The following is a 23,335-nucleotide window of genomic DNA, read 5'->3' as shown; positions in this document are numbered from 1 at the left end:
TATCCGATAGGGTCACCGACTGTGTAGAGAAGCCCGGAGACTGCAATACTGATAAACAATATATGGGGATAGTGCTTTCCCTGACTTTGCGTTTACTACGGGAGATTTGTGTTGTCGTCATGAAACACGGTTCAGCATGGTTTGTTTGTTGAATCTCCTTTGAGGAGACATGGAATTCGGCGTCAAGGTAAAAGGGGTAGACGAGAGGAAAAAACTGCTGATAAACCTAACTGGTATTGCTTGGTCTATGCATCTGCCATATCGACGCAGTTATCGTCCTGCAACATTACAATACGAACCCACCGGTAGTAACAGTCTTCCAGCTTCGCACTGGATGCGTGTCCTCTAGCTCTACGCACCACCAAAGTACATCCCGAGTCTTGTCAATTTGGCCACTTTCTTCATATGCCCGCGCTAACGCATACCAGGCCTCAGAGTAGTCCCAGCCAGCACCAAGCTTGGTGAGTGTGGACAGCAGACCGAATGCACGATCGCGTGCCGTAAGTCTATCGAGTTCAGGTGGAGAGAGCTGATTTTCGACCGATGGGGTATGTGAGGTTAGATTATGTATCTTCGGGATCGAAGCGCTCGCTTGAGTAGACGAAACCGACGGTGGTAGAGTTGGGGACAACGCATCTGCGAAGCTGTTGGGCTCGAGTGGTATTGCTTCAGAGTATATATCCAGAAGGATATTCGAAAGACCCACAATTGCCTCTGGGTGGTCGGGGAAATGCTGAAGGGCACGCTCAAAGTCTACACGTCCTTCGTGAGCCAACGACTGTGCGACCAGAAGTTCTCCACGCTGAGATACAAGTTAGCGAAAGTACTGCAATCATAGATATAGTAGCTCACAGCAGCGAAGACATCAGCCCACAGCTCCTCCACACTTTTACCGCCTCCCCACCCTTCGTCTGAAAGAGCTTTGGCCGTAGATGATTCGAGGCAAACCTCTGCCTCAAACGTCTCGACCAGTTTGAGAGCCTCAGTGACAGCCTCTCTGGCATCTTGATACATGTGTGCCCTTGCGTACAGCCTGGATATGAAGATCCATATACTGACTAGCAATGACACCTTTTGCCTGCGTTCTTGAAGCTTGGAAAAGTGGGGATCTGGGGGTATGTGATCTGCATGTGGTATGCGCGAGGGCAAGCGGGTATCCTGTTTTGGGGGTTGTTCGTCGTGACCGAGCGGTGGAGAAGAATGATCCAAGTTATGTGCAACCGGCCGTAAAGGTCTATCGCCGCTTTCGACAGACTTCCTTGTAGACCTAGGAATGGAGATTCCCCGACCAGTTCTTGAATTCACAGTGCTGCTGCGTGTTCGTGTGCCATTTGTGACAGTTCCTGGAAGCGGAGGTACGTCCGACGCCTGGTGAGCTTCTGGGATGGTGGCTCCTTGGAGACTAGCCGAGCGCTTTCGGAGTTTGCTCGGGGATCTCTTCATTCCTGCCTGGCTGTCATCTTGATTGTGATGATGGAAGAGCTTATGTCGGTGATGACCATTAGCATCAGCCCCGTCGTCGTTTGTGACTTGGATTTCTGGTTGTGTCATGGCTGTTCCGGAGCTGATTACGGATTCATTGCGAGCCTTGTTGTCTTGTTGTGTTGTCCGCACCGAGCCTCTACCGCGAAATATGCTTCCACGAGTAGTTCCCATGGCGCTTTTTGGGGGAGCCAGCGCCGTAGACGCAGGGACTGGCTTGACCGTCTCGGTCGCTGGGTCACCAAACAATCTGCCATACAAGGCGAGAAGTTCATCACACCCATCTACGGCGGCAATGACACCATCGGTGACTTCGAGTAGAGTTAATTGCGTCATCTTAATCTGCAATACATTGCTCTTCTCAAACCGCTCCATGCGATCAACGACACCTAGTCCGAGGCCATCTTGACTAGTAGCGGCATTGAGGTGTTCGCTACGATACGCGCCTGAGTCGCCGCGACCAAAGAGGATGACAGGGTTGCCGAACTGTTCGAAGGCAGCTTCACAAGCCTTCTCTGCAGCAGCGAAGTCGGAGCGCGAGGTCAATAGCAAAGCAAGAAGGTGCCATACAGGAATAAGCTTACGCTCTCGTCCGTACTCGGTGATGATTCCACCAGAAATGACACCGTCAGCACTGACAGTTGTTCCTCTGGTGGCTGGGGAAAGGGCGCGTTTTGCGATTTTGATAGCGCCCGGTATATCTCGGGTCTCAGCCAGCACCAACGCCAACGCATAGAGTGTTTCTACATTGTTTTCATCGCCGAAAGTGGGCGAGAGTGACTTGCGGAGGTATTGTATCGCCTTGGCCTGGATGGTCGCCCGTGTTTCGACGTCGTAAGTGAGGCGGGCCCAGTGAGCTTGGCCGATACCGATGGCACAGTATGCAGCGGCTAATGCTGTGGGCTCGACGACTGTCTCAGCAGAGACTACTGGGGCTGCATCGGAAGCGGACCGAAGATGCTCTATCTGTTCGACCCAGTGCTCGATGGTGTGGCTAATTTCAAGCGCCTTCTCGGCTTCCTTTCTGGATCCCCATCGACAAAGCATCCTGATGGCTTCGGCCGAAGTTCTCAAGACGGTGCTATCGTCGTCAATGCCTAGCTCGACTTCTCCCGACTTCTCCGATCGATCCTTATTCCGCGTGATGATCTCAACGTAGGAATCGTAAGCTTTGTATGCCAGCTCAGGCTCGGCCAGCGATGCGTGGACGACGAAGAGATGACGCAGAATTTGGGTCGAGTGGTAGGTCTTGGTAGCTGCTCGGTACAGGATGTCGAGCACACTTCGTGCAACGCCCTCCTTGCCGCCTTCGCCGAGGTCGTCGTCACTCCACGTGGGGCCGCAGAGGAGGCGCCAGTTGTCCATGACGGCGTCGACCCATGCCTCAACCTCGTGATTTGTTTCGCTGGCCTTTGGAAAGTTGGTCTCCTTGACCAGTAGACTCTCATAAACGGTCTCGACGCGCTTCAGCTCAGCTCGCTGACGCAGGCGCGTGTCCGACTGGGCATTTGGCTTTGGGTTTTCCTGGACAATGGGCGTCGAGTCGGGCTCGTAGGCGAGGTCGTGGCGGAGGATGGTGGAAAGCGAGTCGTAGTATGCCTTCCATGCGAGTCGACGGTGTCGTGATGCGGTGGCAGTGGTGGTGTCGGATGCGCCGCTCTTGGATGTGGCATCCCAGAACTTGGCCCAGTAGCGGTAGGTACGTAGGGCTTCCGAGGCGTTGATGTTTTCGCCCGTTATAGTTGACTGGTCCGACAGCTGGCAGAGGCGCACGAGCGAGTGTTCGCCCCATAGTTTGAACTGCATCGACTCGGTCGTCGGCGTTGTGGCCGTCGTCAGCCAGGGCACTATGGATGAGTACGTCTCAACGGCCTCGTCGACTGCACCCGTCTTTTCGAGAGAGGAACCTTGGACGAGGGTCAACGTTGAACATGTAAATTCAAATAGCATGCGTCATGGTACATGTATGTCCATGTCCATGTCCATGTCCATGTACGTACCTTTGAGGTAGGTGCCCTTGACCAGACAGACTCTCGACCAGCCGCTCAAGGCGCCTCCTGCCTCTGCCAACAGCTGGGTCGCGACTGCCCCAAAGTCTCCCGGAAGTCGCGCAGCTGCCAGGCCAGGCTCTTCAGACACGTAATGAACCCAGCCCAGGCAGACGTTTGCCTGGAAGGCGTCCTGGGCCGGCGTGTCTCCCTCGTCCATGGCTGTGAGCAATGGCGGGATAATCTGGGACAAGGCGCCCGTTGACTTTGTCGATGAGGCCGTCGAGGGCCGCTGTCCACTATACGCCGCCACCTGGGCCTCGGAACGCGCTGTGAGGGTGAGGCCTGGCACTCACATTAGCCCTCCAACACCACCCAAAAAGTCGAGATACACATGGATTTCAGAGGAAAAAGGTGTGGCTCACATCGTCGGTGCGGCGCATGCTTCTCTACCTTTCTGCACAGCTCGGGCACGTCTGCCCATCGTCCGGCGCATCTTGCCTCGTCCAATTGCTGTATGTAGCGCTTGGCCTTGTCGCTCTCGCCCGTGTTCTGTGTAGATGTGAGCTCCTAGAAGGCGCAGAATGACGTTGCTCGAGCATGCCTTGGGGCAAGACTGAGCTGACCCGTAACCTACCACCATCTTCTTAAAGATATGCCTTTGGCACTACGCAAAGTCGCAAAACATGTAGATTCATGTTCAAGAAATAATAGCAAATCCGACGACGACGAACATGCCCGTATTCATGTCACTGACCGCCCGCAACAATTCGGACCCACCACCCCCCTTGGCCGCTGCATCCATGCCTGCTTAGCGCCGCCCGGCCCGACGCCGCCTCCGAGCTCTGCCCGGCTCAACTTTTTTGTACTGTCCATAACTACTACGATTATTTTTCGTCGCAGCCCAGATTGGCCCTGCATTGAAGCCTAGGGTTCCCAGGAATACATACAAATAACAACATGGCTCCAATCATCTCGGAACTGGCCACGCTGCGAGCTCTCAGCTTCCGCATCTCCTCCACACCAACATCGCAACTTCCTCAGCACGTGCCGGCCATCGCATCGGCCTTGGCAAACTGCAGAACTCTTCTCTCTTCACCTCAGGCTTCCGGCACCAAGGCGACTTCTTCAGAAGCGTCCGTAGCAATTCACAAATTCCGGACCTTACTCTCGACACTGCTGCAGGACCGCACCCCCCAGGGAAGATGGTGTGCTATAGTCTTAATCAAAGCAACAATCGAAGTCGGGGGATGGGAGACACTGCAGAAGAGCTTACCATGGGTTCGCGGGCTTTTGGGTTTCTTGAATAAACCAGATCCTCCGTCTTCAAAGAAACTGTGCATCATCACCCTGACGCGCATTTTCTTCCTCACCAGAGAATATCCAACTCTAGTCCGCGAGATCACCACCCCTTCTTTGCCAAGCTTTATCCAATCTAGCTTGCACATGGCGAATGCAACATCAACTCCAACAGCTCTCTTGCAAACCATCCTTGAATGCCTCAACGAGCTATTGCCCCGACACCCTACCATCTTCCGGTCCTACCTTAAGCAGCTCCATCCGCTTCTAGCACGTCTTATTGCGCCCACACCATCCAACAAGATTAGCCCGGAACAGATTCCTGGAACTAGATATACGACGTCTTCTGAAATCATAATGGCGGCGCGCGAGCTCTACGTTCAATTGTCTTGTTGTGCGCCCAAGGGGACATCGAGCGAGGAGTGGATGAAATCCCTGAAAGCTCTTGTCAACAATGCCCATCAGACTGCAGACCATGTGTTCCGTGCTGTATTGGAAGACTGGCAGCCTACTACCCGTGAATCACCTCTAGCAAATGGCCACACGCTCGAGGACGAGGTGCAGGATCTGGAGCCTAACAATCATCTGCCACCATGGTCTGGCATCTTTGCTGGGGGCGAACGTCTGAAGGGACTTCTTAACCTCATAACAGAGTACCTTGGCACGCCCACAGCGGGCCCCATATACCTAAATATCGCCATGGTAATGGACTTGATCTCAAGAGTGCTATCACTCACCATCCCTGCCTCGTCGAGCAAGAGCTTCCAGAACACCGTTAGGCTGAATATTCAAGTCAGCAAAGACGAGCGTGAAGCTCTTTGGTTACTACTACCGGACGTGCACATTGCGGCGATGAAGCTGCTTCTGGCGCTGGCAGACAGGTCTCAGGCAAGCACATTGGCACTTGATCCCATTGTCATCGATCAGGTCGTCTGGGTGTTTGGAGCAGAAAAGAATGTGGCACAGATCAGGACGACGTGTTACACGGTTGTCGCTTCCCTACTCAAAAGGTCGGGAATCGCGCTACCTAAGGCAACTATCGACTCCCTTGTACCCCTCATCCGGCTCTGTTGTGACGATCTGCTTCCCTCTGAGATTGCTACGGCGCCAGCGCAGCATAACACTACACAAACAAAGACAAACGGGAATAGTCAACCCCAGACAACTGCAAATGCGGATAGCTTCTTGAGTGCTTCAAAGGCTATCAGTGACCCCACCGCTGGCTTGTCTGGTCTCAAGGAAGCTGCCTATGATCTCCTTCCCACATTACTCTCCAACATACGCGCCCAGTACCTGTCAGACTCGATGCGAGCTCGTCTAGATCGCACGGCTGTCCTCATCCAGCACAAGGAAGCCATGTTAGCTAGCGTTCTTAATCCGCCCCCAAGCAAGAGATTTGGCAAGCCGTCAGCCAGTGTATTACCGCTTATAGCTCGATCCTATCCTGTTGAGATGGAGATTGAGGGTATGCTTAGGCCGAGAATGCCTGTTATTCGGCTAGGAGGCCAGGAACTGGAAATCGACGAAGCCGAGGACGAAGATGTGGATGACGAAGAAGAGAGTGAGGAAGAAGAGCATAGCATTAAGCACGCGGATGAGCACTGTGTGGGGCAAGAGCTAGACGACTTACTAGAGACCGCTGGGCAGACGGGGACTATAGTAAGAGACTTTGCTGTGACAGATGCTCTAGCGGCTGGCCCAGCAGCAAATACTCCATCGCGACCACTTCCTCAGTCAAGCATGGCGCAACGCCCGATGATATCGGAACCTACTATGTTTGCTGACGTGAAGCGGCCGATGGGCGATGAAGGTCCTCTTTCACCTTCCAAGCGTGCAAAAACAGGCGAGGCCGAACACGGCACGACGCACCCAATCTCGCCTGTCTTAGCACACGATGCTTCTCTAAACCATCGTCCCATCACTTCAGGTATATCAGCCACTTCAGATTTCACGGCTACCAGCACCGCCTCTGCAGCTCCCGAGCTACCCGTACCATGTGAAGGCGGCCTGGACGATGACAGTGACGATGACAAGATTTCTCTCGTGCTTGGTCAGGATACGGATGATGAGTCGGATTAGATATTGTTGTAATAATGAGATTTCTATTGTCTACCAAACTTGCCATTATTCTGTGAAGTGGTGAATAGCAAACGCACGTAGCGCGCACAGACCCTAGTACTCACACTCACTTTCACCATACTTACTTTCACCACCCCCACAATGGCCACGCCGATCTCCTGGTTCTAGCCTACAGCTCAAAATCCTCCAGCAGACTCTAACATTCTGCCACAATCTTTCCAACAAACTTATTCAGTCAGACCATCTGCATCCACGAACTCAACACCTTACTTTCCAACATGTTCCAGTCAAGCAGACGCCCAAAGGCAACCCTCCGACCCGTATCCTCCTCCCGAAATGGTGTCAAGAAGCCGCCCAAGTGGACGCCGCGCACAGCCAAACCAATTGCGGAGCCAGCTACATCCTCATCACTACGCCTTCAGTTTACGCCTCTGCATACACGAGTCTTGACCCCCTACCCATTCAACTTGTACCATGACGAGGACGATGAGGAGCCTGAGGTTGATTGCGAGCTCCTGTACGATGACGATCTCCTGTACGATGAGGAGCCTGAGGTTCCTGGCCAGATCCTGTACGATGACGAGTCTCAAGACGATGAGGAGCCTGAGGACAACATCATCGTAAACAGCGTAGAGCTCGGTCCCTCGATGCGAAGCATAGGCGTAGCGCACTACCTCGAGCAAATCGCCAAGTTCAGTCCTGATGACTTCACTCCGCTGTCACCATCCGACTACAGCCTAAGCGACTTCAGCCTGCGCGAATCTTCATCTCCAAGCTGCACACCGTGGTCAGACGAGGACGAGGACGAAGCAACAGGCTCTGGGATCAATCCCCCACAAGGCCGCTGGGGCCCTCAAGGAATCAATTACAACAACTTCGACATGCCCATGCCTCCCTCGTCAGTCGCCAAGTACGAGCGCGAGATCTACAAAACTAGTACCTTCAATCCAGCGATTTGTCTGGCCATCATTCGCATCGCCGAGAAGAACATGCCTGCCATCAACTTCAGTTCTGCCGTCAATCATCTCCCCAATTTACGCCCCAGGGACCCTCTTCCAAAGCTCAATGGCGGTATCGTGAACGCTCAGTACAAGGAGAGGCGTGGCGACATTGAGATGAACGTCATCTTCCTGCCGCATTTCTACTACGATGGACGTCACGCATTGGGGTACTACGCGCTCTCTCCCGAGCCCGATAACTGGGCATGGGCACCCCACCAGGCTGATCTCTTTGTCAAGCACGAGTTGTTCACGCCATGCACTAGTTGGGATCTTGAGCAGTACGACTTGGTCGATTACGTGGAGGGACTAGACACTACATTCTCCACCGATGGAGAGGGATTGGATGCGGAGTACATAGAGAGTGTCGGTGTGAGGGGTGGAATGTGGCTCGCTTGGAATGTGGTTGAAGACTATGAGTATTGGGTTGCAGAATGGAGGATCGTGAAGGGTGTTTGGGAGAGGGATCTGGCGATGACAAGAGGAGTTGAGGAGACTAGTATGAGCGAGCTGGAGACGTGGCGTGTATCGAAATACTAGGTGCTGCAGTCATGACCAGGGGATATTAGGATTGCATGCTGGGCTTGCGGATACTTCTGTTACATTGCGTCGGAAGGCTTATCGAGATTGAGACCCTATAGGTAGTCAGTCAGAATTTACGAAACTGCGAGGTTGCACAGAGCCCTTGAAGTGTATGAATGCCTTGATTTTGGACATTATACATTTGCTATATACTATACAGAACAGAAGCTTTGAAGCTCAGTCTGTCATGTCGAAAAGCGGCATCTCTAGATAAGGTGCTATCTCACTATCTTCCGCATCCACGAGCTTCGCAACTGAAGTGTGCTCAGTACCGTCTCTCTGTTCGACAATCTTAGCCTTGCCAGACTGGGCTTCGTCTTGTGTCTCTGCCATGACGTTGAGTTGAAATGCGGCACGACCCAAAAATGAGATCCTGGATATGAATGCTTTGATCTTTAGTGTGGTGGAAGTTGAGTCCCACAAAACTACTTCACCTCTCGCCGGGAATCTCTCATCTCGAGGCGTATAACCGTCAGCGATGTTCATGAAAGCTACCTCTCTGACGACATCCTCAACGTGCACATCTTCCCGCGGAGATGATTGTGCATTCTCGAATAGTTCAAATAGCTGTGAAAGCGTCCAGATGCGACACCAAAGGCCTTCGTTGAATCCATCTCTATCCATAGGCGCGGCGAAAGAGCCCCACGCTATGAAGTAATCCTCATAGTCCTGGCTATAGAACGCTAAAACGTGGATAGTGTCTTTTGGAGAAGCCACTACGTAATCTCCGACAAGACCCGGTGATGCGACGTACTCATGATACGTTGGGCTAGTGCTGGCAGCGATATTTATGCGTATAGGTGGACACCAAAGCCGCTCTTTCTCTTCCACTTCTTCTTCGACAATCGTTATTTGGCATCTCTTGATGTCCTTTGGATTGTATTCAACCCGCCTTGTTATGACTGTCTAGCCGTGAGTCAATTGCCAATAGTTAAGTATGTGTCACAGTACCTTCATCAGCATAGCGCCTTAGCAGTACAGCTTCTGATACATTTCCGATGCTCAATTGGAGCAGTACGGGCTCAGCGGCACATCTTCGAAATCTCTTCTTACGATCATCGATCGCTTCCAGTAGGATTGCTGGCCTCGCTAAAGGATCGTCGCCTATTGTGCAATCTAATATGCCCAAATGTCTTCCTCTAAAGAGATCCAAGCACATATCATCGCTCCGGAGTGGACAGATTGACAACTCCATAGATAGTGCATTGCCAACCAAATTCATATTTGTCGCTTTTGCGTATGGCATCCACTCATTGCGGATGTCATCACGAAAGTAGCTCGGATGAGGCGCCAGTAACTGTGCGAAACTCCCTTGAGTCCGTGCCCATGTTTCTGTGGCTCGAAAAGCAAGTATCGAGTGATCCCTCGAGCGTTTGAGAATAGCCTCTTGTAAACGGTAGAATGCCTTGGCGCCTTCGCCGTAGATAAGCGGCATGTGTACTTCAAATAATCCCATTAGAGAATATGCGCTATCTTCTAAGCGTGTTGTTTCTCGCTTTGAGGCCCAAGTCATCCGCTGCGCAATAGTGAGCCGCAGTAGAGCCTTGCGGACGCTCACTTCGATTGTCTGCCCACAGTACCAGCAGACATAGGAGGCCGAATTCAACTGTCTTGTATATGCATCCCTTGAAACTCGCGCAGTCGAAAGTGGGTCTGTATGGCCCCGTATCAGAATCGTATCGTGTATGCCAGTGATGCTCGCTATCTCAGTTGCTAGAGAGATACGGCTCCCCAAGTGTGACCAGTTTCGATCGTAGAAGTGCACATGGTCTGGTGCCAGCAGTTCTTGCAATGTCCAGCCACGGCCAAACCAGCGGCAGTGTGATAGCGACAATTCTTTGCCATATCCTGCATCAGAAAGATACGCATAACAGACGCTGGCTTCTGTGTACCATCTGAACATGGAGTTGATCGCTTCCGAAAGTTCGGCGCTGCTCCCTTTGTTGATGCAACAAGTATCGATCCACACGAAGTCGTAGCCATCCGCTAGCGCTTGCTCGCACGCGCGTTGTATCTTATAAAAGCCTCTCTTTGATTCTATTTGAGCCCTAGATGCACGTCGTATGTCTTCAAACAAGACTTCTTCCTCTTCCCATGTGTGAGACAATATCGCGTACTTTGGCTTGTCTTGTCCCAGCTCGCTGTGCAGTTGATACGTTTTGGCATTGAGCAGTCTCATTGAGACTCTCTAGGCATTTTCCGTCTATTATTGCAGTTAAGTAAAGGCTAGCAGGTCTTGCAAGCGGATTGGTGCGCGATGTCAGGAAAGACGAAATGACAGGACTGATTCCGGCGAGCGTTAATCACATGCGCGTTACTAGCATCAGCGTAAAAACAGTATAAAGATCCAAAGATTGATGAAGGAAGGAAGACAGAGGTTGAACACAGTCCAACTCAATCGCAAGGCGTGGGGCTGAGTAGGCTGTGCAATGCGTATGCGTAAGCATGCCTGGAAGGCAACTATGTGTGGCTAAGCGCGACAGTTGATTCGTAGGCTTCCCTATATCCTATCTTGCGCAGCGCCTCAATATATGTGGCATAGTTGCAGACTCTAAAGCCATATCATGAACATTCGGAAGTTCATCGCACAAAGGCACACCTTGTCTGTGATTGTCCAGTCGCTGCACATCCCCACAAATGTGACTCTAAAAACGTGATAATGGTGTTTAAATGAACAGGTCACTATGAAATTATCCATGTCCCGCGCGAAGATTCGAAATATGATGCAGTTATAGGGAAAGAGGAGTGAGGAATGCGATGGAGACTCAGGTGGGTGGGGGCCAAGCTGGGAAGGCGCTAACTTGATGGCTAACTAGACATTCGGCGCATGTGCGACCCTCTTTCCATCTCGTAGTTCAACTGTGTTTAGATCATGACAGCATGCTGTAAAAGCTGCCACATACTACTATAGTGGACGTATCATATTCTGAGAGTCCGTAATGCCTCGTGGTAACTAGCGGTGACCTTGTACAATGACGGGACATACCGTTAACGGCGGATTAATGGCAGCATGGGACGATAACGTCCGTTTTAGGTCTGTGTGATATAAGTGACTTATTAAAGAAGTTTTTTTTCCCTTCAAAGTCAGCTATTAAGCATGGTGCAGTACCCACCTAGGTAGTGTAAACAGATTTGTAGTGCACCTCCTCATCACGAACCTCTAAGCCTCGGCAAAGTCAATCAGCCTTACGTCATCCACTTCAGTCTTCAAACGTTGCCATATATTCCCCGTAATGTATGAAAGCTAATTAATCACTCTCACGTTCTCGGGCGATATAACCATCATGCCACTCTGTACCCTTTATCTCGTGGCGCTCCACAAGACGACACCAAATCCAATCCTCACATTCCTCTCCACATTAAGGTCGGCGAACAAATCACCACTCGTCGTATCGCGAGTCATACGTTGGATTATACTACCCTCTAAACTTTCAACCGAACGCCTGCTCGCTCGGAATATTCAATGGGATCTCCTGATCGTCTTGCCGGGCACGGATCCTCTTCCCACCGAACTCCAGAAGCTAGTACATCACCAGTGGAGCGTAGCAGCTGGTGTCCCCTCGCGCTTAATTGAAGACTTTTCTACCAAGAACGAAAAGCTACTTCATCCAAACAAGAGCACCGTGCCAGATATGCAAGAGCAGAATGACAGGAAGACGACCGACTCAAGTCAGAGTCTGGAACTCAGCGATGAGCTGAACGAATGGATCAAAACCTTTGTAACCACCGGGACAAAAGCAAGCAAAGGCGCAGTCTCAATGTTCAATCTTCTCGCGTTCAACCCTGGTATGAAGGAAGAATACCTCAAGTACGGCGCCGCATTCGCAAAGTCAATTGGGTCCAAACACGGCGGGAATGCGAAGATTGTTGGAAATGTAACGCACGTGAACGGCTCTGCGATTACGAAAGCAGAGAACTGCAGCGTTGGTACAAGTGGTGAGGTTGGCGGTGGGAAAGACGACTGGAATGAGATTGCGCTGGCGCATTATCCTAGTATTCTGCACTTTAGGGATATGCTAGTAAGTGAGGACTATCAGGAAGTCAACAAGAGGCACCGTGTTCCTAGTCTGGGGGATACGTGTATCTTGATGACGAGTGAGATTGCCATTGAGGAGTTGCTGAGTGAGGGTAAAGGTGGAGCAAAGTTGTAGTTGCTGAGTTGAACTTTCAAAGGAATATCTGCGTTACATTTTCTTGACTCCCAAAAGTTGGGTGACTTGTTTAGGGTTGAAGAGTATCTCACAGTCAGCATATCATTGAGAGAACTTTCAGTGTCCGCGCGTCACAACATGAAATGGTTAAACCCCAGTAAATTTTATTCGCTTTTGAGTAATTGTATCAAGCAGGTCGGTATCATGAGACATTGAACCCACTCACGTGAGGCTCGTGCTAATCATCCCGGACCCATTTCCAGCCCTTTCTAAGCCTCGACATGAAGCACAGTGTGCGCGTGGCCTTTTTCGACAGCCACAAATATCCCAGTCCCGAGTAGGCCCATCAACAGAAATCATTCCTCTCCCTCGCCTAGGTATCATTTCCCAGCTTGCCAGTCAGTCAAGAGAGCTAAAAAGAATCCAAACGCAATAACTTACAGCGTCGAACTGCACCGTTCGGAATCTCAAGCTTCCAGGTCTACGACCAGCTCCTTGTAAGAAACCCTGCCAGATCCTTCACCGGAGTGAATGTCTCCGCCTGAAATGGTCTGGAACCTACGCTGCTTCTTCCATCCACCCGCTGGGCTCTCAATCGGCGGCATGACCCAGTTCTTCTTATCCTGATCCGCCAGCCACTTTTGCCTCAGCTCTTTTGACAACTCAACCTTACGCTTCCAGCTTGTCTCGTCTTCGCCTTGCACTTTGAGTAAGATGGGACTGCGGCATTTCTCTGACTTGGAGGGGTCCAGGGCCTCGGAGGCGAAGCTGCGACGGTGCAGGAGACAGAATTCCGGGTTACCAGTGCGCTGGCAGCGGGAGCAGCTTGGGTGGGTGCGCGAGCAGGGGAGATCGGCGAGCGTGCATTGGAGGCAGGATGTTAGCCAGACTATGCGAGGAGTATCCGGCTCGTAAGTGAGGAGTTGATTAGTTGGCTCAGCGGGCTGGTGAGGACCATGAACACCTAAGTCTACAGACGGATCGTATGCGTTGAGATCGGCGGACGAAGAAGCTGGTATATGAGAAGACTCGATGGCCGCAGGGTCCTCGGGGACAGACTCGGCCTTCGGTGTCAGGGTGCGTTCTTTGATCGGTGTCGACTCCCACTCGCCCTCACTGTCGCTGGTGTCTGAGTCGTCATTGGGAATCTGGAGCCTAATACTAGGGCTTCTGTGTTTCAGCTTATTGCGAAATGGTGTGTCGAAGATGCTGTGTCCGGAGAACGAGGTATCGGTTGGCGAAATCTCCTCGTGCACTCCAAGAACAGTATGCGGTCTTCGATTTGGTGTGACGGGCTGCAGCCTGCTCTTAAAAGCTGTTTTCTTCTTGTCGCTATCGCTCAAATCAGTTCGCAAACCATCAATGTCCAGCTTCCCAAGCCATCCTTTGATGCAATCAAAGTCCTCTGTCTCTGTTACATCCACACCCGTCGCAACGAGCTTTCTTGTAGTCCCCATACTACCTAATGGCTTGTTTTTGGAAGTGACAACGAGCAAAGGTGTGTGGATGTCGAGGTGGTGAGGTCGAGCAGAGATTGGCGTGGGTGGCACCGACTCATGGTGAACTTGACTACGCTAGCACTGCAGCAAGAGAAGTAAGAGATGAGCTCCACATGCATTTGTGATGCAGGGTAAAGCTACTATCTGTGTTTTCTTAGATATGTAGAGGAACCAAGGACTTGTGAGGAAGATTTGAATTCAGGGCAATGGTCCAGAATTGTGGTTGATGCAAACAGATTAAGCATCACCCTTACATCGCATGGTGGAAGTGCTAACAACAGCAAGGTACTGTGACCTAGTCGTCAATCTGAGCTCTATGAAATACTCTTTATAGAGACGTTGTAGATGAGGCGTAGGCAGACCTGCTCCTTGCTGGCACAGTACAGAATTTGGCCAGCGACATTTTCCAGTACAGGACTTGTTTGCACGGAATTGGCCTTGACAGAGTTATTAAACTTCTCTTTTCCTGAGCCTACAGTTCTTCAATAAGATCTTTACCTGTCAGCCAACCCACAGATGATTATGGCATTATTGTATGACCACAGTATGCCTCCCTCACAAGATCATTTGAGGTTACAAATATGATGTGTTGATTCGATTTATCATGTAAGTGTATGCACGGGATGCCATTCGATTACTTCAGGATGCGTCCCTCAGCAGCTTCCTCGGCATGCTGCCTGATACGACCGAGCACCTTCGCCTCCTCGTCGACAATGTCCGGTAGGAGATCAAATATGCTCTTCTGTTTTGGAGTCCACCCCAGAAGCTTGTTGGCGCGAATAGACCTGCACCTTGAATTGGTACCCCAGAGGTAGCTGCCAAATGGTCGCATCTCATCTGCCTCTTCTTTGCTCACATTGTCGATGCCATCATGATTGATCAGTTTGTTCTTGAATGCAATCTCTCCGATCTTGCGTCCGACGTCGCCCCAACAGAAATCTCCGTTCTCTGCAAAGTAGTATCCTTCCGTATTCCATGATGCCTTGCCGCCATCAGGTGATAGGGCAGCTGTTACTAGAGCTAGGTAGAGCTCACTGAGGTCTTGCACATGCACCTGGGTCCAGATGTTTTCGCCATTGCCGACAACGAAGCCTTTCATGCGCTTCAGTGCGAACTTGGTCATGTCGTAGACCTGTACACTACGCTGATTGCCTGGGCCACGACCAGGGCCATAGATGCATGGTGGGCAGACGATAGCCGACTGTATCTTGCCCGCCGATGCTTGATTGGATCCAAGGATGATCTTGTCAACATTCCGATGAAGGGCCACATCAGGGAGCGAAGTAACTTCACTGATGTGGTCCCAGTCATCATAAACCTTGTCGCGTTTGAAGCCATAGGTACTGGATTCGAAGTCTTCGAAAGAGAGCACACCAGTACCAGAAGTATGGATGAGGTGTGTCTTTCGTCCACTCTGGCTAAGACCAGCGACAAGAGCGGTGGCAGAGGCCACGTGATCACAGTCTGCGGTATGAAGGACGATATCCGCGTTGCAAGCCTCGGTAGTAAGTAGGTCGGTACTGTCAAGGGTGCCGTATACAAGGCGGGTCTTGGGGTATTGTGCGGCGACCTTGGCACCTTTGTCGCTGTTACGGACAAGTGCAGTGATTTCCAGGTCAGGATACTTGTTTGCGATGGTGTAGAGGGCGTCGCCCCCAATGTAGCCGGTGGCACCTGTGCTAGTATCTGATTAGTGGGTATACTTGTGGCACATGGTGAAGGGGAATTTTGACCTACATGAAGAGCTTGGTCATGTTGGAGTTCGTGAGTGGTTGTGGTAGCAGGCTTGGATGTGACAGATCAATTGGGAGAAGGTAGGCGTGTTGAATTGAATCTTATGTATGTACGATTCGCAGAAGCGGAGTTGTACGTCACATAATCCCTGCCTATGGCTTACATAGCCAATCATGGCGGACTGGTTCGTGGCTTACTCATACGTCACAGCTGTACGTAGATGGATGAGGTAACTATGCTGTGCAGATGCTTGGCGCGTCATGGTTAGTCGGTCGTACCTGACCTCGGGTGCGGCGCTTGAGCCAGTTGCTGACTAGCTCGCTCACGTAGCAGCAGCGACCTGCGTCGACATGAAAGAAGAAAGAGTAACACGGCTACGCTTCTGAACTGCGACTGCAACGGAAATTCGGCGATAGCTTCAAACAAGGCTCCATCGCCATCATGGACATCATCCAGGCCGTCTCCGGCTACATTACCAAGATGGTGTCGGCTGGAGACAGCGCGGCGACAGGCACCTCCGCGGCCAAGATGAAGATCCTCCTACTCGACAACGAGACTGTGGGTTTGTCTGCTCTGCCGAGAGATGATATAGTAGATACTGACTGAGGCATAGGTGTCGATCGTGTCGACGGCGACGACACAATCCGCCCTCCTCAACCATGAAGTCTACCTCACAGAGTAGCGCTTCCCCCCCTTGCGACACATTGCGCGATACAGGGCTAACGCTATGGTAGCCGCCTGGACAACCAGAAGCGCGAGAAGATGCGCCATCTGCACTGTCTGTGCTTCGTGCGACCCTCGCCCGAGTCTATCCAAAGCTTGATTGAAGAGCTACGAGAGCCCAAGTATGGTGAATACAACATATGTATGTACGCCCACGTGGAGAAAGTCACTAGTTGGAGCTATTGTTGGCTGACGAATGGTAGACTTTAGCAACATAATCAAGAAATCGGCTCTAGAGCGCCTCGCCGAAGCAGACGACCATGAAGTCGTACGCGCAGTCCAAGAGTACTTTGCAGACTTCCTCGTCATAAACCCCGACCTCATGTCCCTCAACCTCGGCTTCCCAAACCACCGGATATGGAGCACAAGTCCCGACTCGTGGAACCAGGATGCGCTACAACGCTCCACCGAGGCCGTCATGGCGCTGCTGCTGTCGCTGAAAAAGAAGCCCTTAATACGATACCAGAAGAACAGCCTGCTGGTCAAGAAACTGGCAACCGAGGTCCGCTACCACATGACACAGGAAGAGCAACTGTTCGACTTCCGCAAAACAGACACCCCGCCCATTCTGCTGATTGTAGATCGAAGAGACGACCCCGTCACGCCGCTGTTGACACAATGGACATACCAGGCCATGGTGCACGAGTTGCTGGGCATCCATAACGGAAGGGTGGATTTACGCGATGTGCCAGAGATACGACCAGAACTCAAAGAGATTGTGCTATCACAAGATCAGGATCCCTTCTTCAAGAAGAACATGTACCTCAACTTTGGTGATCTAGGTCAGAATGCAAAAGAATATGTCGAGCAGTTTGCGTCAAAGCAGCAGGGTTCACAGAAGCTTGACTCGATAGCAGACATGAAGCGCTTTATCGAAGATTTCCCAGAGTTCCGCAAGCTCTCTGGTAATGTCACAAAGCACGTCACTCTCGTGGGCGAGTTGAGCAGACGAGTGGGCGAAGAGAGCCTACTTGACATCAGCGAGCTTGAACAAAGTTTAGCATGTACAGACAACCACTCCAACGACGTAAAGTCATTGCAAAAGATAATCCAAGATCCAAACGTCCCGGCAAACAACAAGCTTCGCCTCGTTGCCATTTACGCACTACGCTACTCAAAGACATCCTCAAACTCGACGGCCATGCTGCTCGATTTGCTCGCCGTTGCCGGCGGATTATCGCGGCACCGCATCAATCTAATTACCAAGCTCCTGACGTACCATGACTCGCTACAAACCACTACGGCAGCTGGTGGGGTACCAGACCTTTTTCAACCCGGCTCATTCTTCGGCGGAGCCCGAGACCGACTCAAAGGCCTCAAAGGTGTCGAGAACGTCTACACGCAGCATTCTCCCCGTCTAGAGGCCACGCTACAAGACATGATAAAAGGTCGCCTGAGCCAGCAGCTGTACCCATTTGTAGAGGGTGGTGGATCAACCAAAGACAAGCCACAGGACATCATTGTCTTCATGGTTGGTGGAGCGACATATGAGGAGGCCAAGATGGTAGCCCAGGTTAATGCTAGTTCGCCTGGCATCCGTGTTGTGCTTGGCGGCACAACGATTCATAACAGCACCTCGTTCTTAGAAGAGGTCGAGGACGCTGTAGATTCATGGCCGGAACCACCCGCTACATCAGCCGCGGCGCGATTGAAAAGAGAGGTAGGCAGGTAGCGTAGCAGTTACTAGCACAAGATGGGTAATTGCTTCTTCATTGGTGCCGAATTCAGTCTTAATCTAGTGTGGAGAAAGCTGCTGCTCGAGGTTGCCAATACATGCAATCTCTTTATGTACTGGATCATGCCCGACGATGCCCAAGGAATTCACATTTGGTACCGGAAGACCCCACGTGTTTAATTTTGTGTCTAGCATCTGCAGTCATCGTGGTCTATGATACCATCTCACAGTCAGCTTCGTAAAGGCAAAGAGGGAGATACTTGACGTCATTTCACTTCATCCGAAAAGGGATGCTGACCTTTCCGATCTTGTCCACGAGCTTTTTCATTTTGCACGTGCTTATCTCATCTCATCTTACCATCCCAGCAATCGCGTCTCACCTTCCCCATGAGCTCGTCTCACCCGAGACTTATGGTTGGAGAACCTTCCCATGCGATCTATAACTCCAAATGTCGGATCGTGAGTATCGGTAGAGACGTCGGCTGCTGGACACTTCGGCCCGACTTCGGCCCACCTTGCGCAGAGCTTAGGTATACCTTCGTAGCAGCTATGTTCGTAGACAATCAATCACCATCACCGAACAGAATGCATTCCTAGTTATCGTTATTTCCTTTCAGCACTAGTGCTATAGACCTTCCAACACTGATCAGTGATTGCTTAAGGCGATCACAGACAGCAAGGTAGAAGAGACAGACCGCATCTTCGACGAACTCCCTGACGCACGACGTTATACTCCCGGGAGAAGATTCTGTGCTAAGAACAGAGCGAGGCAGAGATAACACGAAGCACTCTTAACCTCCCTCTACAGCTGCTGGTTTAGCCTAATCCGCGAACACAGAGCGCGTCAGCAACGCAATACAACTCAACCGTACGAGCGTCTCCGGACGATCCGATCACGTACAACAACAAGCGCTGGCACGACTAACCAGCGAGACAACAACACCGACAACGCGTCAACACCCGCTAGCAAGATGGCGGATAACCAAAGCGAAATAAGCTCTGCAGACTCTGCTGAAGCTCAGAATCAACTACAGAATGAGCAATCAGAACACCTCTTAGACTCACCATGGGCCAAATTTACCGCGGAACAACTTATGGAAAACTGTCCATACACAGTTGCACTCAAGGTCATCAATACAGCTCTCTGGGGCGTACCCGCACCGGCGGACGCAAACGAGACACACGCAACAACGTGGGTCGCTAAAGCTATCCACGACTACAATGTGTCAATGGCCTGGGACGATGACCTCTTCATTGACTACAAATGGGACTTTGAAGGATGGACGAAGGAGCTATTTAGCAAGGTTGAGCGTGGTACACTAAGGTCTCTTAAGAGTGTGCTACGACACCGGGGAGTATACACTGGCAACAATCACGCCAGGGTGGCGGACTCTCTCTACAACATTCTAGGTATAGAGAATACTCTTGAATGGGAACCAGCAGAGTTTCGAGCCATGAAATTCGACCAACAGTCCGAAGCGTACCAGCGCCAGCAGAGCAATAAACGCCAACAGGACACTCAGCACACAGTCTATCCAGCTGTACAACAACCACCGCAAGTACAACAACCGCCGCAATTACAACAACCGCCGCAATTACAACAACCGCCGCAATTACAACAGCCACCGCAAGTACCACAGCCGTCGCAATTACAACGACCGTCGCAGGGCGAGCAACAAGAGCAGTATAGAGTGAGACAAGGCGTCCAGAGCCGTTCCCAAACAATAGAGCCACAACAGCCGCTACACATGAGCGGTACGCTAGAAGGGCCTCAGCATCGACAACTGTGGGAGCAGGCCGCGCAGCCGCAACAAGGGCGTGCGCAACTACAGACACGGCCGCCAGCGACTGCATATCGCGAAGTCACGCCATTTCCGCAACAGCCAACGAACCGCGTCCCTAACAGACCACCCGAACTACCATACGACCCGTACAAGACGCTACCGCCGCGATGGTCCCGCAACGATCGACTCGACGCTAATACGATCACGCAGTTCTCTAAGCTATGGGACAATAGCAACAAGTATACAGGGAATGCGTACGATCTCCTAGACGATAAGATCAAGATCTTCTTCAGCATCTGCTGGCAGGTAGATATCCAAGAAGAGCAGTTTCACGCAGTGTTTCCCCGTATCCTTACCGGACGTGCAGAGACATTCTACATACAGGTTGTAGAGAGAGATGACAGCTTTGCTGATGCGTACATGGCAATCAAAAACCACTTCGACCATGACGTCCATCACCAGCACTACTACACAGACTGGACGACTACAACCTTCGCTCGCACCCGCACAGAGAACCCCGACAAGGGACTACACGAGGTTCTGCAGATCCTGCTTGACAAGCTGCAGCTATGCCAGCGTGCCCTTGGCAAGAACTTTGAGGGCGAGGATGCCCTACGTACCACTGTCATCAATGCCTGCCGAGGAGTACCAGAGCTTGAGATGGCACTGTTCAAACCAGCCACAATCTGTGAAGGACTCTTCTCAGACCTACGTTCTGCAGTTGAGACACACCTTGCACGGCAACACACTACCCAGATGGTCACAGAGGACCAATACTACTTAGATCGCCGATACAACGGCAATGGAAGAATCCGAGGTAGATCTCGAGGTGGAGGAGGATTCAGAGGCGGATCTAGAGGAGCATATCGAGGAGGCGAGCAGCGCGACGACAACGGACGAGGATTTAAGCCTCGCTGGAGGAAGAAATGCTTTGTTTGCCAGAAGGAAGGATGCTGGCCTACCAACCACACAGACGAAGAGCGCAAGGCTGCCCGTACACAGTTCTTCTCTACGCTATACTTTACAGGTACACAGCCCCCAAGGACTTCTCCGTACATCTTGCAGAATACGAAGGGATCGAGCACACTAGCCAGTACAATCAGAGAGGCTGGAGAGAGGAGGAAGACTGCGAGGATGACGACGATGACGACGTCGCGGAAGCATACCTTGAACAGCAGTTTTTCACGGAGCAATGCCTTGCAGATCAGGCGTTCTTGCACCACATCTCTGGCGACGACGTATACCGCCAAGACGCGCCATCAGCTCACAGCTAGGCTTTGTCCTTATGCTCGTCAACGAGTCTATTGACGTCAACACCTTCACAATACAGGGCAACGTGATCCACTACAGCTCTACAAAATGCAAGCGCATCACACGGAGCGTACTGGCCTCAGAGATCTACGGCATGGTCAACGGCTTTGACATAGGCATTGCAGTTGCAACCACGCTGAGGATAGTTACAGAACGACTTAGACTACCTGCAATTCCCTTGGTTATCTGTACAGACTCGTACTCCTTGTACGAGTGCCTAGTAAAGCTTGGGACGACGAAGGAAAAGCGTCTCATGATCGACATCATGGCGCTGCGCCAATCATATGAGCGTCGCGAGATCACGGAGATCCGCTGGATCAATGGTGAAGACAATCCTGCAGACGCCTTCACCAAGGCATCGCCAAACCGCGCTCTTGAACGCTTTATTGACGGCAATAAGCTGACAGTCCGAGTAGAGGGATGGGTGCAGAGGCCGACAAGCTTTGATGGTTGATGCTACACACAGTTACCATCAACACATACTGTCACTACCGATACAAGCAGAGTTACTAGCTACCCAGAAAGAAAAGACTTCCAGTGTCGGATCGTGAGTATCGGTAGAGACGTCGGCTGCTGGACACTTCGGCCCGACTTCGGCCCACCTTGCGCAGAGCTTAGGTATACCTTCGTAGCAGCTATGTTCGTAGACAATCAATCACCATCACCGAACAGAATGCATTCCTAGTTATCGTTATTTCCTTTCAGCACTAGTGCTATAGACCTTCCAACACCAAAGCTGTTTGTATTTCTCATGTGGCTCTGCTTTGTTCCGATCTGTACCATGAGCATGCCGCTGGCTTACTCAAAGTATTCACGGAGTTAAATACACACGGTGCAATAGCGGGTGATCCAGTTCGGTCCTATACCTAGGTAAGCCTTAGTTATATGTATCAAAAGTCTTTAAAAAATCGTATTGGTACTGGGCCTCATAAGCACCATATGAACATCTCGATCGAATCAAGGGCTGGAACCTGATCCAATCAAGGATTATCATCAATCAGCCACCAACTTCTCTCATGTATCAACTCGCCCAGCTTATTGACTGACTGAGCATCATCTCACATGGTGATTGTGTGGCGATGTCTGTCCGTTGCTGAGAGTATATAAGACTGACCACATCTCTTCGGTTACATGCTCATCCAAGACAACTCAGAGATCATATTTTACTCATACCCATTCAACGGTCTTTTCCGTCATTTATCCACTCCATACCTCTTCAGCGCATCAAAAGTCGACCTCTCGGATAATCATCATGCGTACAACCGCCGTTCTCCTTCTCGCTACCCTTTTGAGCGTTACAGAAGCTGCCCGCCGTCAATGCGCACCCACGAAAGGGCGCCCGAACTATGGATACTACCCGCTCAAAGCCGCTGACAACATCGAAGCCGTCAAGCTGGACTTTTGCGCAGTTGGCACAAACAATATTGCTAGATTGAACCCTCGTCTCAAATATCCCTTCAAAGCTGGCGACTATCTCGTCGTTCCCTGCAAGCCTGCCAAACGCGATTGTAGGGGCGGCGCAAACGGCATTGGTTCTTACCACATTGTGGAGGGCGACGAGTTGAATCCAATTGCCCGAGACTTCTGTACCACTGCAGAACGTTTGGTCCAGATGAACCCCGAGAAAATTAAGAACAAAGATTTCATTCCAGCTGATGTGACCATCAATGTTCCATGCGCTTTCCACTAGGCATGCTAAACTGGATATTCCAACTCGAAGTCCTGTGGCTCTCTCGCTTTGGAAGGAAGCGCGTGTCGCATGTGACATATCGAGAGATGGAACACACACTCAACCGGAAACTCCATTACAGACGACAATGCTCTAGTCTCACTAAACCAATATGGTACCGGGCCATGGGGACATGGCATGAATGGCTTGGTCCAGAGTTGGAAGGTAGAGAACAAATCATTTGTTGAGGTAGTCGGGCTTAAAAGTAATCTTGGTGGTTAGTCCTTTAGAAGGTCGGGCTTCAACGAAATTTTAGTGGTAAATCTTTTTCCTTGCTCCTGTTTTTTGCTAAATTTGCTTG

General features: G+C 51.2%; 11 protein-coding genes across 11 annotated transcripts; 7 read left to right on the top strand and 4 right to left on the bottom strand.

The window, feature by feature from the left end:
* Positions 1 to 286: 286 nt before the first annotated feature.
* On the bottom strand, positions 287 to 4,113 carry PtrM4_015910 (uncharacterized protein; the record flags this gene model as incomplete). Its single annotated transcript, XM_001931497.2, has 5 exons — positions 287 to 802; positions 853 to 3,389; positions 3,483 to 3,815; positions 3,896 to 4,022; positions 4,108 to 4,113. The coding sequence occupies 5 exons, from the start codon at positions 4,111 to 4,113 to the stop codon at positions 287 to 289; spliced, it is 3,519 nt and encodes a 1,172-aa protein (XP_001931532.2).
* Positions 4,114 to 4,430: 317 nt separating this feature from the next.
* Positions 4,431 to 6,848, top strand: PtrM4_015900 (RIX1 domain containing protein; the record flags this gene model as incomplete). Its single annotated transcript, XM_066103202.1, has 2 exons — positions 4,431 to 6,234; positions 6,403 to 6,848. The coding sequence occupies 2 exons, from the start codon at positions 4,431 to 4,433 to the stop codon at positions 6,846 to 6,848; spliced, it is 2,250 nt and encodes a 749-aa protein (XP_065965404.1).
* Positions 6,849 to 7,126: 278 nt separating this feature from the next.
* Positions 7,127 to 8,386, top strand: PtrM4_015890 (uncharacterized protein; the record flags this gene model as incomplete). Its single annotated transcript, XM_001931495.1, has 1 exon — positions 7,127 to 8,386. One exon carries the CDS (start codon positions 7,127 to 7,129, stop codon positions 8,384 to 8,386), a length of 1,260 nt encoding a protein of 419 aa, XP_001931530.1.
* Positions 8,387 to 8,605: 219 nt separating this feature from the next.
* Positions 8,606 to 9,863, bottom strand: PtrM4_015880 (uncharacterized protein; the record flags this gene model as incomplete). The annotated part of the gene is made up of 2 exons (XM_001931494.2): positions 8,606 to 9,330; positions 9,380 to 9,863. The coding sequence occupies 2 exons, from the start codon at positions 9,861 to 9,863 to the stop codon at positions 8,606 to 8,608; spliced, it is 1,209 nt and encodes a 402-aa protein (XP_001931529.2).
* A 1,849-nt stretch (positions 9,864 to 11,712) lies between these two features.
* On the top strand, positions 11,713 to 12,579 carry PtrM4_015870 (uncharacterized protein; the record flags this gene model as incomplete). Its single annotated transcript, XM_001931493.2, has 1 exon — positions 11,713 to 12,579. The coding sequence occupies one exon, from the start codon at positions 11,713 to 11,715 to the stop codon at positions 12,577 to 12,579; it is 867 nt and encodes a 288-aa protein (XP_001931528.1).
* Positions 12,580 to 13,046: 467 nt separating this feature from the next.
* PtrM4_015860 (GAL4 domain containing protein) lies at positions 13,047 to 14,036 on the bottom strand (the record flags this gene model as incomplete). The annotated part of the gene is made up of 1 exon (XM_001931492.1): positions 13,047 to 14,036. One exon carries the CDS (start codon positions 14,034 to 14,036, stop codon positions 13,047 to 13,049), a length of 990 nt encoding a protein of 329 aa, XP_001931527.1.
* A 676-nt stretch (positions 14,037 to 14,712) lies between these two features.
* PtrM4_015850 (NAD dependent epimerase-dehydratase family protein) lies at positions 14,713 to 15,832 on the bottom strand (the record flags this gene model as incomplete). The annotated part of the gene is made up of 2 exons (XM_001931491.1): positions 14,713 to 15,757; positions 15,816 to 15,832. 2 exons carry the CDS (start codon positions 15,830 to 15,832, stop codon positions 14,713 to 14,715), a joined length of 1,062 nt encoding a protein of 353 aa, XP_001931526.1.
* Positions 15,833 to 16,253: 421 nt separating this feature from the next.
* On the top strand, positions 16,254 to 16,475 carry PtrM4_015840 (uncharacterized protein; the record flags this gene model as incomplete). The annotated part of the gene is made up of 2 exons (XM_066103201.1): positions 16,254 to 16,374; positions 16,426 to 16,475. The coding sequence occupies 2 exons, from the start codon at positions 16,254 to 16,256 to the stop codon at positions 16,473 to 16,475; spliced, it is 171 nt and encodes a 56-aa protein (XP_065965403.1).
* A 99-nt stretch (positions 16,476 to 16,574) lies between these two features.
* On the top strand, positions 16,575 to 18,207 carry PtrM4_015830 (SEC1, protein involved in synaptic transmission and general secretion, Sec1 family; the record flags this gene model as incomplete). The annotated part of the gene is made up of 2 exons (XM_001931490.2): positions 16,575 to 16,677; positions 16,739 to 18,207. The coding sequence occupies 2 exons, from the start codon at positions 16,575 to 16,577 to the stop codon at positions 18,205 to 18,207; spliced, it is 1,572 nt and encodes a 523-aa protein (XP_001931525.2).
* A 974-nt stretch (positions 18,208 to 19,181) lies between these two features.
* On the top strand, positions 19,182 to 21,759 carry PtrM4_015820 (Med15 multi-domain protein; the record flags this gene model as incomplete). The annotated part of the gene is made up of 2 exons (XM_066103200.1): positions 19,182 to 21,021; positions 21,269 to 21,759. The coding sequence occupies 2 exons, from the start codon at positions 19,182 to 19,184 to the stop codon at positions 21,757 to 21,759; spliced, it is 2,331 nt and encodes a 776-aa protein (XP_065965402.1).
* Positions 21,760 to 22,557: 798 nt separating this feature from the next.
* Positions 22,558 to 22,995, top strand: PtrM4_015810 (LysM domain containing protein; the record flags this gene model as incomplete). The annotated part of the gene is made up of 1 exon (XM_001931489.1): positions 22,558 to 22,995. The coding sequence occupies one exon, from the start codon at positions 22,558 to 22,560 to the stop codon at positions 22,993 to 22,995; it is 438 nt and encodes a 145-aa protein (XP_001931524.1).
* Between the last annotated feature and the right edge of the window lie 340 nt (positions 22,996 to 23,335).

Source organism: Pyrenophora tritici-repentis, chromosome 1, assembly GCF_003171515.1.
Source record: "Pyrenophora tritici-repentis strain M4 chromosome 1, whole genome shotgun sequence".
Lineage (NCBI taxonomy): Eukaryota > Fungi > Ascomycota > Dothideomycetes > Pleosporales > Pleosporaceae > Pyrenophora > Pyrenophora tritici-repentis.
The sequence above is the reverse complement of the archived record's forward strand: the minus strand, read 5'-3'. Positions and strand labels throughout refer to the sequence as shown.